General features: G+C 43.6%; 1 protein-coding gene across 14 annotated transcripts in view; it reads left to right on the top strand.

Moving 5' to 3' along the window:
- Window positions 1–16,223, top strand: part of FGF1 (fibroblast growth factor 1) — a 108,521-nt gene extending 92,298 nt beyond the window's left edge. For 8 of the 14 annotated variants that reach the window (XM_023187746.1, XM_023187751.2, XM_023187744.1 and 5 more), the window contains 2 exons: window positions 7,567–7,670; window positions 12,929–16,223. In XM_023187746.1, the coding sequence (XP_023043514.1) occupies window positions 7,567–7,670; window positions 12,929–13,123 (299 nt within the window). In that variant the 3' untranslated portion in view covers window positions 13,124–16,223. The remainder of the gene's footprint in view (window positions 1–7,566; window positions 7,671–12,928) is intronic. The other 6 variants (XM_023187753.2, XM_023187752.1, XM_023187754.1 and 3 more) reach the window with 2 other exon arrangements.
- Window positions 16,224–18,819: the final 2,596 nt, after the last annotated feature.

The raw sequence follows: 18,819 nt of genomic DNA on the forward strand, positions 1-18,819 counted from the left end.
TCAAAGTTGACTTCTCTTGGCACTGGCAGGCTCATAACCCTTTTTCCTTCTTTCTACCTTTGGAAAGTAAGGGATTGCTGTTCTTACGTGAACAAACTACTGCTAAGACCTAATGGAAGGCTTTGGGAAGCAGAGGAGAAAACCAAAAGCCACGAACTTAGTTCCTCAGACAAAAGGTGTGAACACCTAGTTGGGGGCTAGCACAGCCATGCAAAAGCTCTGGGCTCCCCTTTATGTAGGTTTCCCAGGTACGCAGGGACTCGTAAAGCGGTTTAAATAATGAGCGTGGGACAAGGAAGACCATGACCCACGAAGGTGAGTCTGCACATTTCAGTTTCATTGACATACAGTTCTGACAAATAGGCCGTCCCCAAACCAACACTCTTAACTCATTCCTAGTAAAGGAACAGGACTCTGGATTCTACTGGGGGCACATACAGTCACAAATCCACCGAGCAAACACTTCCAGCCCTCTGCCCGTACATTTTTAGAATGCTTTATCTAAGTTTGAATTTCTCCAAGAAATTTCTATCATTAGAGTACCTTTTTAAAAGTTGGTTTCCATCTCTTCAGCTAAATTCATCGTTAATGTCCCCATTTCAGAAGGGAAAACGAAGTACCCTGTGGACCATGGACATATCTTGTTTTTCAAAAAGTACTTGCCCCTTCATCCCTGAGATGCTTGAGAGACAAAGACCTTCCTATTCATAGATAGCAAGTCCTAGATCCCTGGATGGGATAAAGAAGAGATGCTGCTCCTCCTCATTTGCTCTGTATGGTAACCTGGTTAGGGGGTATTGAAAAAGGGAGTGGACAGACAAGTTAGAGCTTTAGAGGGGCCTCATCCAGCCTCCTGCCTCCCCAGTTCTCCTGGGTCCCAGTCTGCCCCCAAGAAGACCCAGCTTTTATGAGTGCTTATGTTCAGGTCTAGATGCAACATGGACTCAAGCCTAAGCTGGTTCATAAAACATCTCAGGGGTCACCAGGAACAAAAAGCGGGAGTCTTGGCCAGCTCTGAGTGTCCCATTGACTATGAACGGAGCTTTAACACATCAGCTACCATTCTAAAAGGTATGAAGGAGAATCAGGGGAGATCATTAGCAAATCCCTGATGAAAATTTTGTAAAATACACAAAACAATATGCATAGTTCATGTGTATGTAGTAAAATAGAAAACTATGCACTAGATATAGACTAAACACCAGGAATGCCATCACCCAGAGTCCTCCAGTGTCACCAGCTGGCTGTTCTTACCTCAGAACTGCTTATAAAGAAATAGAGTTAGGATGAAGGAAACATTTCCTCAATTCCTCTCCCAGTCTTAGTTCCTCTTATCCTTCCCAAAGCAGCTACTTGTATGAATTTGGTCAGTATCTGGTGCACAGTTTTATATTTTAGTACAGATATATTCATGAGCTACATATGTTGTATTGTGTTCTTATTTTTTGTTTTCTTGAGACGGAATCTCACTGCATCGCCAGGCTGGAGTGCAGTGGCGCGATCTCAGCTCACTGCAACCTCCACCTCCCAGGTTCAAGCAATTCTCTTGCCTCAGCCTCCCGAGTAGCTGGGATTACAGGAACCCATCACCACGCCTGGCTAAATTTTTTTGTATTTTTAGTAGAAACGGGGTTTCACCCTGTTGGCCAGGCTGGTCTTGATCTTCTGACCACGTGATCTACCTGCCTCAGCCTCCCAAATGTATTGTTTTTTAATACAATTTTCATCAAGGATTTACTGTATTCTCCCACTGTAGTTTTTTTTTCACTGTATGTTATATTCTGCCTTTCTTTGAAAGGGAATTAAAAAAAAAAAAAAAAAAAAAAACAGAGAGAGGAAGAATGTTGCAGGTTTTGTGCTTTTGTTTGCTTTTAGCTCAAAAACAAGTGGAGCTTTTGTTACTGTGTTGCTGTATCACTGGCAGTTCATTTGTCTGTATCCCTAATCATGCGGAAGCCCCAAGTGCAGGGACCGTGCCTGGCACTGAACTGAAGTCCCGGCACCTAGTAGATGAATATGTGTTGACTGAATGGTTCTCCATCCCCCGACCCTGAGCTGCTACCTGAGGAAAGAGCTGCTGCTGTGTGGCCAGCCCCTCCCTCTCTTCCCAAGGTCCCCCTTTCTCATGCTGTCTCCTTCCTTGCCTGTCCTCAGCAGCAGCTGCAAGAGGATGTAGGTCTGGAAAACTGGAATGAAGTCACACGAGAGAGCTGGACACCTAGGCAGCTACGCCAGCCACTCAGCCTGGGTGTTGCTCCTTCCTGCCAGCCCTACTTGCAGAAGGATATATGTTTAGGAAACTTAGCCAGAAAGAAATCTAGTGAAAATGAGCTATGAAACTTGGACATCCTGGAGAAATAATATTTACAGAGGAAACTCTTGAGACGAACTCTCACCGGCGCAACAACCCTGGTGTCGGGACTCATGGCTGAGGGCTGAAGTCATGTGCTAAGCAGGCCTCTGGCTCTTGTTTACCTCTAGGAGGCCTCTTCATGGCCATGATGGAACTCCACAGACAGCAAAGCCAAGCCTGTTCAGCCCCATGGCCAGACAAGCGGGTGCTATTGAAGGCAGCAAAACAGAAAAGCATAGGAAATGAAAAGCTTTTAAAAAATCTTCCTTGATTGGCCAGGCACGGTGGCTCGTGCCTATAATCCCAACATTTTGGGAGGCCGAAGGGGGGTGGATCACTGAGGTCAGGAGTTTGAGACCATCCTGGCCAACATGGTGAAACCCCGTCTCTACTAAAAATACAAAAAAAAAAAAAACTAGCCGGGCATGATGTTGCGCGCCTGTAATCCCAGCTACCTGGGAGGCTGAGACAGGAGAATCGCTCGAACCTGGGAGGTAGAGGTTGTAGTGAGCCGAGATCGCGCCATAGCACTCCAGCCTGGGGAACAGAGTGAAACTCCATCTTAGAAAAACAAACAAACAAAAGAAAAACTTCCTTGATTACTTAAAAAGACCTCCCCTTTGGGGTTTCTGTAGCACCTATAATGTGTTTGACTAAATATCTACATATATGGGTGATAGGTTGAAAAGAGTCCCAGGCAGCTAACGTCACCCCATTCCGTGGCTACGAATGGGATCCTGGATGGCCACTCGCCATCTTGTCCATGTGTGATCTTGAACACAAGAGGGTCCGAGCGGGAGAGTATGGCTGAATTTGGATCAATCCATTCCCATAATTGGAGCCCAAGAGGTTGTGTGAAAGAGAGGAAAAAAGTAGGATACTTAGAGTACTCAACCTGGGGTCTGGTCATGATTTTTCCCCTTCTTAGAAGTATAACCTTGCATAAAACACACTCTCACCAAACTCCAGCTCTTCACCTAAAGGACAGAGCAAGCACCACCTTCCTCCAGGGAACGCTTCGAGGAGCAGAAAAGGTCACAAAAGCACAGAGGAATTAGTCTTATGAGTACTGGCCACTTTCCATGCATTAGCCCTTACAACAACTACCATTGCAGATGAGGAAACAGAGGCAATTAGTTTGCCGGATGATCACACAGCTAATAGGCAGCCAAGCAGAACTTGAGTTGATGCAGTTGTGTTCTGGAGCCCACACTCCTTAATTCTATACTGTTTATATCACGATAGAAACTAGCATGATGCCTGGCACATTGCAGGTGATCAGTAAAAGGTTAGCCCTTTCCTTTGGTCTCTCTTAAAAGACAGGATTATGCTGAGAAATTGACAGAAAAGTATATGTGAAGGTTCTCTGAAAACCATAAAGTCTAATAACCACTTTTTAAAAAAACAACTTTATTGAGATATAACACACATACCATACAATTCACCTATTTAAGTTGTACAATGCAGTGGGTTTTCTTACAACTTAACAGAGTTGTGCAACCAACACCACAATCCATTTTAGAATATTTTCAGAAAGAAGCCCCATGCCTTTTAACCATCATTCCCCCATCTCCACCCACCCTGGCCCTGGATACCCTGAATCTACTTGCTGTCTTTATGCATTTGCCTATTCTGGACATTTCATTTAAATGGAAACATAAAACACATGGTCCTTTGTGATGCTTCCTTCCCACTCAGCACTGTTTCCAGACTCATCTGTGTTGTGGCAGGCCTCAGAACTCTGTTCCTTTTTATTGCCAAAGAATATTCTATTGGCATTCCATGTATCTACTTGCTTCATAGACTGTTAGACTGAGAAATAACTTTATGGAGACTGAGCGCAAATACTCCTCATTTCACTGAAAAAGAGACTGTGTCTAAGAGGCTACGCAGCCTAGCCAAGGTCACTCAGCTCAGAGCCCAGCCTTGAGCCTTACAACTCTCCATGCAGTCCCATCTTACTTCACCCCTCAGAGCGTTATTGGAAACATAACTCAAAGTGCACGGCTGATTGATGATGGGCCAGCAGAATCATCTCTGCCAATATTAGCCCAACACCATTCATTCACCAAACCATGTAGACTGCCCACTGTGTGCAGGGCCCTGTAGGAGGTGCTGAGGACCCCAGAGGGAACAGGACAATATCTCTGCCCTTCTTCTCAGAGTGTACACTTTCCTGAGGAGGCAGAAATAGATCAGCAGCTCCCTAGATAATCAGATCATTGCATGTTGTACTAAGTGCCATGAAAGAAACAAGGGGCAGAGGAGGAGAAGGATGTGGGGGAGGGTGGCATTGGCAGGGAGAATGGGGTGGGGACGAAAGGACCTCGTGCACAGAGTGTCACAGATTACTGGGGAGGGCCTGTTTTAGGATATTTAGGCTGAGGCCTGGAGGAGAAGGACCTTGTGAATATCCGGAGGAAGAAGGTCCCAGAGAGAGAACATAGCATGTGCAAAGATCCCAGGAAAACAGGGAAAGTTTGAAGTTTAATAGGAGCAGAAAGACAGAGCGAGCAAGTAGTGTGACTGAAGGCTCGAGAGAGCAGAGCCCACGTTACAGTGGAGGCCCACTAGCCTGTTCCCTCATGGCTACACTCTCAGAGCTAACTATTCCTAGGAGGACCTGTGAGAAAGTACATCAGTGGCTTCCAGTTCCTTCCTGTGAATTAAATAAACTCCACTTGCCACAGGAAGCTAGAGGAAGTCCTGAGTCTCTATAGCAAAGACTTCTAAGGAAGGGAGAATTGCATCTTAGGTAAGGGTGATAAAACTATGTATCATCCTGGGGGTGAATCAGGAGATAAGGAAAGCAAAGAGAAATAAGAAAATACAGGCATATTAACAGAGAAGTGGTTAAACAATCATGGTATAGCTACATAATGGAACACAATTCAACTGGCAAGAAGAAAGAAGTTCACTCTTTCTGTACTGATGTAGAAAGATCTCCAATTAGTTGTTAAGAAACAAAAAAAGCAAGGGCAGAACTGTGTGCTCAGTACATTACCATTAGTATGAGATAGTATGTCTTTTGCAATATACGCATACAAGCTCTCTAGAAAGGATACACACACAAGGTGTCTAGGAGGGGTTTCCTTGTTTCTGTATCCCCCAGGAGATGTGCACTCAGTAAAAAGGGAGCTTTTCACTGTCTCCTCTGCTATTTGGAAACATGGAAGTATATTTCCTATTCCAAGAAATTAAATTAAAAATGAAAACAGGCCTGGATGCAGTGGCTCACACCTGTAATCCCAGCACTTTGGGAGGATGAGGCGGGCGGAGCACAAGGTCAGGAATTCGAGACCAGCCTGGCCAACATGGTGAAACCCCCGCCCCGTCTCTACTAAAAATACAAAAATCAGCCAGGCGTAGTGGTGCATGCCTGTAATCCCAGCTACTTGGGAGGCTGAGGCAGGAGAATTGCTTGAACCTGGGAGGCAGAGGTTGCAGTGAGCCAAGATTGCGCCACTGCACTTCAGCCTGGGTGACAGAGCAATATTCCATCTCAAAAGAAAAAAAAAAAGAAAACAAAGAAAAGGCAATGAGGGGTCTAGATCTACCAACCAAAGCCCTGTGTGTTCCAGCCTCTCCTGCCCCTCGGCCTCTGCCAAGCTGAACCTCAGAGATGCCCCCTCATCCTCCTAGGGAACTACTGGGCAGCCACTGGTTCCTGGTCTAGATTTCACTCCTACTCATAACGATGGTTGTGATGGTCTACTGAACAAATTATCCCGAAGAGTCTAGAATTAATTCCAATTCCCAAAAGTGAATTATCAAAGCACCTCCCTCAAGAGGGCACCCGAGGGTGAATAAACAAGTCAATAATTATCAAATGAATACTGGATTCCAATTAAGTGTCCAGCACCTTGAGAGTGTCAATCAGTGTGTATGAGGAGAGTGTGACTCTGTAACTCACAGTCCTTTCCCTCCATCTCCAGGTTTCTCAACCTGGGTGCTACTGACTCTCTGGGCTGGACAATTCTTTGCTGTGGGGGCTGCCCTGTGCATTGTAGGATGTTAGCAGCATCTCCAGCCTCTACCCACCAGATGCCAGTAGCACCCACCCCCCAGGTGTGACAACAGAAACTGTCTTCAGAGATTGCCAAATGTCCCCTTTGGAGCAAAATCACCCCCAGTTGAGAACCACTGTTCTCATCACTGCATTTCCGGGTAACAGCTTCATTCTCCCCACATCAGGAGCTGGCGATCTCCCCTCTGCCTGTACCCCAGGTGGGTTGCCATAGAGGCTGAGGGATTGACAGAACCTTCATTGCGAGGGAGTTCCTTGAGTTTCATATGTGGCAACCAGTCCTAACTCCCTGGGAACCTCTTCTGTCTCAGGGAAAATAGCAATCTCAGATTTTATAAAATAACCATCTGAGGATAGGAGTCTCTCCCACAACTAGAAGGCCCAGACAATTAAAAGGCACCCCTGGCCGGGCGCGGTGGCTCAAGCCTGTAATCCCAGCACTTTGGGAGGCCAATCATGAGGTCAGAAGATCGAGACGGGTGGATCATGCGGTCAGGAGATCGAGACCATCCTGGCTAACACGGTGAAACCCCATCTCTACTAAAAAATACAAAAAAAAAAAAAAAAACTAGCCAGGCGAGGTGGCGGGCGCCTGTAGTCCCAGCTACTCGGGAGGCTGAGGCAGGAGAATGGCGTAAACCCCGGAGGCAGAGCTTGCAGTGAGCCGAGATCCGGCCACTGCACTCCAGCCTGGGCGACAGAGCGAGACTCCGTTTCAAAAAGGAAAAAAAGGCACCCCTGTGCAGGTTGATAACGAAAGCAGAACACACGCAGGGTGGCCAGATCCCAGTCTGTGGCACCCCAAGACTGCAGGGATGAGGGAGCCTGGGGGGAGTGAATACCATTTCCTCCTGTGATTATTTTCCTACCAATGACAGAAAGAAAGGAGCGAGGCACCGTGAAGGTGCACTCAGGGTCATTTTGTAACCAACAGGGTGGACAGGTAGGTGAGCCGGCCGGTGTCTCTCCTTCCTTTCCCAAGGACGTAATTCCCCATGGACAACTTTATTTGGAAGGCAAAGAAAAAGGGACTGTATTTCTATGTTTTGATTAATCTGAGGCTCATCCCTGAGGGCTCTGCAAAATGAATGAGCAGAATTTTCCATGGCCAACTGTCCTGGCTGCCGGGTCCTATCGGCAAAAGCGTAGTGTTTATTTACTTTTGCTCGTGTTATTTTTATTCCAGTTCAGCTGCAGCTCAGTGCGGAAAGCGTGGGGGAGGTGTATATAAAGAGTACCGAGACTGGCCAGTACTTGGCCATGGACACCGACGGGCTTTTATACGGCTCAGTAAGTATGAAGCTGACATGCTTCCAGACGTGGCCAAGGTTTGAGGTTTCCAGAAATCTTGTTACATGGAGTGAGGCAAACTATAAAGCAACAATTAGTCTCTGTTTGTTATTTTTTCCAGAAGGATTCCCACCCTCACCCTGCTTTATTTTAGACACAAACATAAAAGAGTTTCTTGTGGTATTCTCTCAAAACACTGAAATGTATTATCATATAAACACAGAGGAAAGATTGATTGATGTTTTGGTAACTCTTCAGTCACTCATTTTAGAATATCTAATCCCATTCCATTCATTCATTCATTCATTCATTCCAAAAATGTTTTCTTTTTTTTTTCTTTGAGACAGGGTCTGGCTCTGTCGCCCAGGCTGGAGTGCAGTGGTGCAATCATGGCTCACTGAAGCCTCGAACTCCTGGGCTCAAGCGATCCTCCCACCTCAGCCCCCCAAGTAGCTGGGACTACATATGAATACCACCATGCCCGGCTAACGTTTTTATTTGTTGTAGAGACGAGGTCTTGCTATGTTGCTGAGGCTGGTCTCAAACTCCTGGGCTCGAGCAGCCTCGGCCTTCCAAAGTGCTGGGATTATAGGCCACCACACACAGCCCAAAAATGTTTCTTGAGTACCTAGGTACTATGTGCTATAGGCATGTCTCTTATTGCTTTTTGCACAAATGGCGGAGCCTGGGCTTTTGTAATTTATATGTCATGCATAAAACTTTGAAAATAGCCCCTTTTATTCTGAAAGGATCACCTAAGAGAATAGAAAGCTTAATAACTTAATTCAACATTTATCAAATGTCTCCTGTGTCTAAGTGCCATGTTAGGTACTGAAAGGATGTGAGGATGAATGAGCCGCATGGAGAGGCGTAGTCTAATTGTTTCTTCAGTAGCTAAAATCCTTCATGTTCCCTGCCCTCTCCCTATTATAGCTAATGCTTTATACAGGTTTGACTGTGTACAGATAGGTCTTTATGGGAAAGGAATAGAAATACAGGCAATGTGATTTTGCCCCTATTGGTATCTCTGTGACAGGAGCTAACTGGAGAGATAGCTTAAACCAATGACTGAAGGGTTTGAAGTTATTTCTAGATTTTAATGATCCCTCCTCTGTATCCTAACAATTGATAAACTAAGGCTTGGCTGTAATTCTTAGCCCAATCCATACCCCTTTCCTCCCTTGTATGAAGATGTCTTCAAAAAGACAGCCAGTAGGGGGAATTTTAGCCTGGAGCTTCAACTTATATCAAATTGCCAAGTGACAGAGGACACAGGAAACCCTCTCTTGAAGTTGTCATCTCAGCCAAGGGTCCAGATGTGAACGCAGTTTCGTTTCCTCTCACTGCCCACTAGGGATGAGGAGATGAAATCATCAGGGTAATAGGCAACCTCTAAAATGCTATGTGCTCAGTACAGATCACCTGGGACGGCTTTAAGGGGTTTGGTAGTAGGGGTTTAAGGTGGTTCTTCCAGGTGGTAGCAAAATCAGTCCATCAGCCAATCGTTCAGTCTCAGACTCATGATTGAATCTCATGCATCTGCCACTCTGGCAAGTCACTTACCCACTCTGAGCCTTGTCCGAAATGAGGACGGTCACGGATCATAACCGCCTCACGCAGAGCGTACGTGAGTTCAGTGGCGCAACATACAGAACGCGCCCATCAGAGTGGCTGGCACGTCGCAGACCAGTGGTGGCTGTGAGACAAGTCAGCGTAGAAGCCCCTCACCCTCACTGTATCTTAGGTTATGCCACCGTTTTATGGCTTTTCCCCCTTTAAATCAAATTTGACGTTTATTGCTTTCACTTATAGAAAAATATTGAGGGAGAACTCCCAGGATCTAATTTCCGATACGCTTCAGGCAGCCCCTTCTCCCACCATAGCCGTGGCCACCACTACAATTCACCTGAAATATGATCTTAGTATATGATATCTAAGAACGTTTGCATTTTCCCCATTGATAAAGAGAAGTTCTAAGATATCTCAAAGCTCTGCTTCATGCTCTTCACAAAATTTAGGCACTAATCCATCCTGATTCAAACTTGTGTGTGTGCAAAGGATATATATATTTTTTTAAGTTTGAAAGGCTATGTATCAAAATACTGGGGGTGGAGAATGGGTGATTTTATAATATGTGAATAACTTCCTGTATTTTCCAAATTTTTTTTTACAGTAAGTATATGTCACCTACGTAATTTGGGGTGGGAGGGGAAACATGCTAAATATAAAAAAGAAGACAATTTAAACAATAGGCATGAATCAATAGTTAACCCACACGTCTTCGGCATTGTACCAAGTGCATAACGAGTGCTGACAAATCCTGGTGGAGGGACGGAGCACGCTGATCTGGCCTGCTGACTCAGCCTGTGACTCAGCTATTTTGTGTGTGTCAACTGCTCCAGTGTAATAGAGACATCAGGTGGGGAATGTGGCCATCCTCACCTTCGTCACAGAACGCAGGCCTGATGCCCACTATGAGGTGTCAGGGGTGAGTCCTCTCTACAAGGGAGGGGGCAACCCACATTGGTCCAAGCTGTCTACCTCCTTCTACCCCCAACAATGTGCATCAAACACGAATGTCTGGACCAAGTTCCTCTAGAGGCAGCAGAGTCATCCAATAAAATATATTTATATCTCATCTTGTTCCAAAATGATCTAAAGTGTCTCACCCAGTTGTCATTTCACTAGATTATGAATGAATAAGAAGCAGGATACTTCCTGTTACACAATTCCTTACTAAGAAAGGCTGACTTTCCTGACTGCTTTGTATTATCTCAAGAATCAAATTAAACACATTACTTAGCTGGTGAGCACCTATTATTTGCACGGTTCTATGTCTGGGGGATGGAGAGAAGACTAACAAGATTCCATCTCCTTCCTCACTAGGGTTTATAATCTAAAGAAACAAACATGCTCACATATAGAGGACAATGAATAACATGATTGGAAACCACCAGACAGTGATTGGAAATCACCAACTACTGTGGGTGAAGAGAGACTGCAGGGGTCACACGACTTGAAAAAGGCAAAGCAGGCCGGGCGCAGTGGCTCAAGCCTGTAATCCCAGCACTTCGGGAGGCCGAGACGGGCAGATCACAAGGTCAGGAGATCGAGACCATCCTGGCTAACACGGTGAAACCCCGTCTCTACTAAAAAATACAAAAAAACTAGCCGGGCGAGGTGGCGGGCACCTGTAGTCCCAGCTACTCAAGAGGCTGAGGCAGGAGAATGGCGTAAACCTGGGAGGTGGAGCTTGCAGTGAGCCGAGATCTGGCCACTGCACTCCAGCCTGGGCGACTGAGCGAGACTCTGTCTCAAAATTAAAAAAAAAAAAAAAATATATATATATATATATATATATATATACACACACACACACACACACACACATACACACACACCTGTTTTAGACCCAAATGCAATAAATATATTCTAAGATCTTGAAGAATAGAAAGTTCAAAAACTGAGTTCCCCCTCCACCAACAGATTAACTACAAGTAAGCAAAATAGTGGTTGCTGGGTTTTTTTCAAGTAACTGCACTCTTTAATATGTTGTGGCTGATTTTCAACTTAATAAATGTACAGCTGCACTAGATTCTACTGTATGGGTATTCTTTTATCTACTTAACCAATCACCTTTCCATGGACATATAGGTTACTCCTAATCGCTTACCCCTAAAACCATTGGTTCAGAGACCATCCTCAAAAATACAGTTGTACACTTACTCAGCCAACTCCTAGGGGAAGATTCCTAGAAATGAAAGTGCTGAGTCAAAGGTAATACATCTTGTAAATGTTGATACATATTGCTAAACTGTCTTCAGAAAGTTGCCACTAATTTTTCTCGCCAACTGTACGTGGGTGGCAGTGCCTAGTTCCCACATTCTAAGCCTTGCAAATTTTTTTTATCTTTGTGCAAATTTTTTTTTAATCTTTGCACATAGGATAGCTAACATATGATAAATACTTTTTAATTTGCATTTTTCTCATTAGGAATATTGAATGTTTTCATAGGTGTGTTGTTCATTTTTAAAACATCAAATAAAACATGACATTTTGATGATATCATAACTCTATATCCATATAGCCTCATCTAGTCTGTATGTACATAAGAGAGGTAGGGGAGGATGCTCATCAGCGATTAACAGCTGCCTACATCTGGGTGGTGGGTTTTGGGATAGTTTTTTCTTTTTACAAAGTAAAGGTGTGTCTTTAAAAGTACAATTCTTCTTGTAAGTAGCATTTTTATTACCCTTTAGAGACAGGGTCTCGCTGTGTCACCCAGACTAAAGTGCAACGGTACAATCATAGCTCAGTACAGCCTCAAACTCCTGGGGTCAAGCAATCCTCCTACCTCAGTCTCCTAAGTAGCTAGGAGGACAGGCACACACCATGGCATCTAGCTAATTTTAAAAAAAAATTTTTTTTGTAGAGAATGGGTCTTGCTATGTTGCCCAGACTGGCCTCAAATTCCTGGGCTCAAGCAATCCTCCTGCCTCAGCCTCCCAAAGTAGTGTGATTACAGGCATGAGCCACTGTGCCTGGCCACAAGTAGCATCTATTTATAAGATTCTTTTTATAAGTAGCAAAAAATAAAGCTATTTTCATTTAAAAAAAATTTACATTCTAGGATATGGTTCATGCTTAGGATAAATTTTGCACAAGCATATCTTCATAACAATACACAAGCAAAATCCTGACATTGCTAGTGAAAATCACCAGGATAAAAAGGCATTTTAGCAGCTTTGTATTTATTCTTTAAGTCTAGTCTTCAAGTTAAAACAACAACAACAACAACAACAAAATTCACTACATCACAGTCTGGTTTTTACTTATTTTGAATGTTTTTCCATGGTCATGCCTGTGTGCCAGGCCACTACAGAGATGAAAGATCCAGCCCTGCCCTCAAGGTACTTATAGTCAAACAGGATGTCCCCATGGGAGATTCCAGAGTCCTGAGGACTCTTAGAAGTGCTCTTATCAGTAGCATCTTTATTACTTTAAAATGGATTTTAAATGGAAAGGGAGTTTACAGTAACAGCAAATGCATACTGAAGGCTCTTTAGTGCCAGGTGCTGTTCTAAGTCCTATGACTACCCTGTGAAATAAGTTCCACCATGACCCCAATTTTCCTGAAGGGGATACTGAGGCATGGAGAGCTTTAGTATTTTGCCCAATGTCATACAGCTAGTAAATGGGGACCCCCATGTGAAACCACTCACTAATTGTCCTACTCTCTTTTGGTTTTATCTTTTTAGCAGACACCAAATGAGGAATGTTTGTTCCTGGAAAGGCTGGAGGAGAACCATTACAACACCTATATATCCAAGAAGCATGCAGAGAAGAATTGGTTTGTTGGCCTCAAGAAGAACGGAAGCTGCAAACGCGGTCCTCGGACTCACTATGGCCAGAAAGCAATCTTGTTTCTTCCCCTGCCAGTCTCTTCTGATTAAAGAGATCTGTTCTGGGTGTTGACCACTCCAGAGAAGCTTCGAGGGGTCCTCACCTGGTTGACCCAAAAATGTTCCCTTGACCATTGGCTGCGCTAACCCCTAGCCCACAGAGCCTGAATTTGTAAGCAACTTGCTTCTAAATGCCCAGTTCACTTCTTTGCAGAGCCCTTTACCCCTGCACAGTTTAGAACAGAGGGACCAGATTGCTTCTAGGGGTCAACTGGCTGGCCAGTCTGGGTCTGGGTTTGGATCTCCCATTGCCTCTTGCAGGCTGAGTCCCTCAATGCAAAGGCAGGGCCAAATGAAGTGTGTTAAGGGGTCTGCTAAGTGAGTCATTAGTACTGCACACTATTTCCCTCTACTAAGTAAACCCTGTCTGTGATTCCCCCAAACATCTGGCATGGCTCCCTTTTGTCCTTTCTGTGCCCTGCAAATATTAGCAAAGAAGCTTCATGCCAGGTTAGGAAGGCAGCATTCCATGACCAGAAACAGGGACAAAGAAATCCCCCCTTCAGAACAGAGGGATTTAAAATGGAAAAGAGAGATTGGATTTTTGGATTGGATAACTTAGAAGGAGGACATCTCCATGCAGAATAAATGAAGAAAGGGAGGCCCAGTCGCAGGAAGGCAGAATAAATCCTTGGGAGTCATTACCACGCCTTGACCTTCCCAGGGTTACTCAGCAGCAGAGAGCCCTGGGTGACTACAGGTGGAGAGCACTAGAAGTGGTTTCTTGATAACAAGCAAGGATATCAGAGCTGGGAAACTCATGTGGATCTGGGGACTGAGAGTGGGAGTGAAGAGAAAGAAAAGGAAACTGTCTGAGGGGATACCATAAAAAGAGGATGATTTCAGAAGGAGAAGGAAAGAGAAAGTAATGCCACACATTGTGCTTGGCCCCTGGTAAGCAGAGGCTTTGGGGTCCTAGCCCAGTGCTTCTCCAACACTGGAATGCTTGCAGATCATCTGGGGACCTGGTTTGAAGGGAGATTCTGATTCAGTGGGTTGGGGGCAGAGTTTCTGCAGTTCCATCCGGCCCCCCGGTGCAGGTGCTGACGATACTGCTGCCTTACCCGCCATACGTAAAGGAGCAGGATCCTGGTCCTAAAGAGCGTTATTCAGCTGAAGCGTTATTCAGCTGAAGGTGGTTCAGCTCGCGGAACCTCACCTGACCTCAACTCACCCTTAAAAACGCACACCTCATGAGTCTACCTGAGCAGTCAGGCAGCACTGACAGTAGTTATACCTGTACTAAGGAACATGATTTTAAGATGCTTTGGCCCAATGCCTATAAAATGCCCCTTTCAAAGATACACAAAAACATACTTCAAAAATGTTAAACCCTCACCAACAGCTTTCCCAAGAGACCGTTTGTATTACCATTACTTAACGCTTCCTGCTTAAACTTGACCCAAGTGGCTAGCAAATTAGAAACACCATTCATCTCTAACATACGATACTGATGCCATGTAAAGGCCTTTAATAAGCCATTGAAATTTACTGTGAGACTGTATGTTTTAGTTACATTTAAAAATATATAGCTTGAAAGCAGTTAAACTGATTAGTATTCAGGCACTGAGAATGATAGTAATAGGATACAATGTATATGCTACTCAATTATCTGATACTTACATTTACCTATAAAATGAGATTTTTGTTTTCCACTATGCTATTACAAATTTTCTTTTGAAAGCAGGAACTCTTGAGCAATGATAATTGTGAATAAAAATTGATGAGAGTGTTAGCTCATGTTTCATATGAAATTGAAGTAATTGTTAACTAAAAACAATTCCTTAATAACTGAACTGTCATATTTAGAATGGAAGGAAATGACAATTTGTTCAAAGCATAGTGCAATTGAAGAATTGACCCAAGTAAGTTGACATTATGGTTAATAATAGTATTTTAGATTTGGGCAGCAAAATGATTTCATAACATTTTTGTTTTTGTTACTTGGATAAGATCAATCTTTTATTTTAGTAAATCTTTGCAGGCAAGTTAGAGAAAAAGCAGTGTGGCTTAACGTCTCTTTAGTATGAAGGTTTGACCAGAAAAAGATACCCAGAGAGGAAATCTAAGATAATTATAATGGTCCATACTTTTTATTGTATGAATCAAACTCAAGCATAACATTGGCCAAGGAAAATTAAATGCCATTGCTAACATGTGAAATGGAAGTCTGTGATTTTAGAGATGCAAAGCATTGTAGTAAAAACACCAACGTGACCTCGACCACCTCAACCCAGATACCATTCATCTATCTGTTCAATGACTATCAAATTGCCTACTTTGTGCTAGGCACTGTACTGGATACTGGGGACCTTGTCTGTCTGGTTTGCTGCTGTATCTTTTCCCAGGGCATTATATTTATGATGAAAGATGCTGTGGATTCAATTCTTTCAGTCAAGAATAAACACAGACTTTGTAGGTTCCTGCTGAATAAACAGCAAATCCCAGAAACCCAGATTTTGGAAGAATCAGCAACCCCCAGCATAAAATAAACCCCTATCAAAATGTCAGAGGACATGGCAAGGTAAACTTAGCATTTTCAACTTTAGAACCAGGTCAGCTTCAGGGGGACTGCTTTCAAATCAGCCAAAGAGCCTGTCAGATCTAGAAGGAAGAGGTTGGTAGTTCCCTGCTCTGTTTTGAACATGCTCTAGTTCATTAACCTGGGGACATTCCCATTGCTGTCTTAAGTAAGTCTCATAGTCAGCTCCTATCATGTGAATTCATTTTCGGGCCAGCTCTGAACAAAGCATCATGAACATGTGTGCCTTTGGTTGTTTGCAATGTGATGGTGGTAGAGGTAGGTATTGGTTTCCTTGGAAGGAATGATAAAAAAGATTCCTATGGCCAACAGTGTGTATGAACAAAAAACTGATTGGAGCATCAGCTGTTACTGAAGGTTCTTGCTTTATGTCGGAGGCAACGGAACCCAAGTCTCCAAGTCCTCAGCCTTGAGTGTACTGCTGACAACTAAACTCACAGGCTGCAAAGCAGACCTCTGATGAAGACGCCTGTCATTTCACATCACTGTCTTTTTGTGTATCATAGTCTGCACCTTACAAATATTAATAAATGTTCCAATAACAGGTGATAATGCCTCTGAGTTTCTGAGCATCCTGTTGCCTCATCTTTCTATCAAAGGACTTCCCTGGCATCCCTGAGGTGTGGCTGCTTAGTTTTCTATACTTACCTTGTTACCAGATGTCAGACTTTAAAGGCTAACAGGGAATGCGAAGGTAGAAACATTTTTCAATGTGTTTGGAAACAGAAGGCAGTATGGGTGATCTCCTACATTTCTGTTAGGGTAATATACATATACAGGAAATCTGCCTCCTGAGGAGTCAGGCACCACAAATAACTCAGGTGAAACTTTTTCTTCTTAACATAAACCATGTAAAATTATGCTACTGTTGTTGAGGTGACTGGCTGGTGCTTAGGCAAAGATATGATATGACCTGAAAACAACAACAACAAAAAACATTTAAGGACTTATTTACAATTTTAAGTCAATGGCAAGAGGGTGGATCTCTTCATCTTAAGAGCCCTGATGTGGAGCTGTAGATGTGCTTCTCAGATTTTTTAAATTATCATTCTGAGCAGTATTTCCTTAAATAAACCTCTGGATCTTATGACATCCTTAGGCGGAACTATGCTGCTGCCTAGCACAGCATATGGAATCACACACACAGATGCACACGCATCATCTAAGGAAAAAGGTGGGCAGTGTGTGCTCACTCTGCTAATTACATACTACAATATTGGTATACCACACTCAATCCCTTCTTTCCCTTCTAAAGTTGCATAAAGCAATATTTTCTACTTTTTGGATCTTGTTCCACCATAAGAACTACATTTTCCATTACAACCTGGCACATACATACTGTTATACATATACACCACTGAAACAAAAATTTCACAAAACTAGATGAGAGGCACTTTCATTTTGCTGTTACATTCCACTAAAACACACTGCTCCAACATCATTTAACTTGGTTCACAACATTCATGGGTCACAACTGCAGTCTGAAAAACACTGACTTAAAGCAACTGTTCTTCCCAAAGATGGCGAGACCCAATGAGTATCTTGTGTTAAGGCTTTAGTGTTTTCAAAGACACAGTTTGTTCTTGAGTAAACAAGACAAGAGGACATCCTGTTACCCAGGAACCATCTGTTTTGAAGGCTCTGTTAACTCTTTTAGCCTGATTTGCTGCTAATCATGTAAAATGAATGTAATGGAACAGATTCCATGGGAGCCCACTGCTGCCTCCAAGGCTGGTCTAGCAAATTTTTCTGCTCTTGGAAGCCCTGGAGCCTTTGACCTCCTCCCCGTCCTTTGGAATTCTCATCACTTTGGGTCTTGAGGTCACTTCTTCCCTAACTCCCACAGTCTTCACTTCATTCCTCTCTGTTGCCTCCCCAACCCCTCACCAATTCCTAGTTCTTAACCACTTCTAATAAAAACATAAAAAGCAGATTGAACCAAGAAAAGGCTATAACCTGGGGCCTCTATGTAGCTTCCCCAGCTACTATCACTTTCTGGAAATGATCCTCTCTCACCTCTTATCTACCTTTTAAAAAGTGTGCCATTCCTGGCTCAGTCCTAAGCTAAACACCATTGCTGCTTGGAATGCAGCTTATACAGGGATCTGCATTTTCCATCTCGGCTGAACCAACTCAACAAAGTAATTCTATGTCTTAAATATTTGGTGGGGTGTGGGTGGCTGAGAATGGACCTCCTGTCAGTGAACTTGACCACAAAGAGAAAAATGCAAATATAGTCTTCACTTTTCATATTTATCTGAGTGATGTCCTATTCATCATGGGATGGGAAGGGAGGAGGAATCTCCAATCCTAAGCACTTTTGGGTTGTTATATTAGCTAGTAGGGTAGCAGTAGCTCATCAAACAAAAATGTGCTGTCAACTACACTTTCACAAATTAACAAAAACTATTTTTAGAAGCATTAGTGACAATGTGGAAATATTTAAGCCCAACTGAGCAGCAGAACTTGTATATTCTCCATTTCAAAATGACTAGGGATGATTTGTTTGACAACTGTTAAAACTGAAATATTGGCTAGTAAAAAGTGGCACCCCCTCCTTCGAATCCACTCCCTAAAGCTGTCTTCCACCCCCAGGAAAAAATTCCTCTTACCATTGTACATAAATGTACACTAAAATCGACTCAGAACTCAGAGCTTCAGGTTTGGGGATCTGACGCTAGGGACTCCAGACCCTAGTGATTCAACTACCATTCTCTCAAGTTACAAGGGAAATGTACTAAATGACTATTGGAATCTTTCTGCAACGTTGGACCCACTTTGTGGTTGACATATTGACCATGACATACTACGCTGTTAGCTTTCCACCCTAGTTATAAAATTAAAAAGAGAAACCAGGTCACACACAGCCCGAAGCCAGAGGGTGGGTTTGCTTTATAAAATGCACATATTGTAGGACCTAGCTTTGGGGTCTTCTGATGGTTCTGAGAATGTTTGTGATGTGGGAAGGAGATATTTCCCAAATTGCTTCCTTCCTTCTTAGCTCCCCACTGTCACGCAGGCTATATTTACACATTCAGCAGCTAAACATTGGTGTCTGTTTCATTACATAAACAAGGAAAACCTCACATGTCCTTGATGTGCTTTTCTATCAGCCTTAATGAAGGGTTGGGCACTCCCTGTTTGG

This window comes from Piliocolobus tephrosceles, chromosome 4 (assembly GCF_002776525.5).
Source record: "Piliocolobus tephrosceles isolate RC106 chromosome 4, ASM277652v3, whole genome shotgun sequence".
NCBI lineage: Eukaryota > Metazoa > Chordata > Mammalia > Primates > Cercopithecidae > Piliocolobus > Piliocolobus tephrosceles.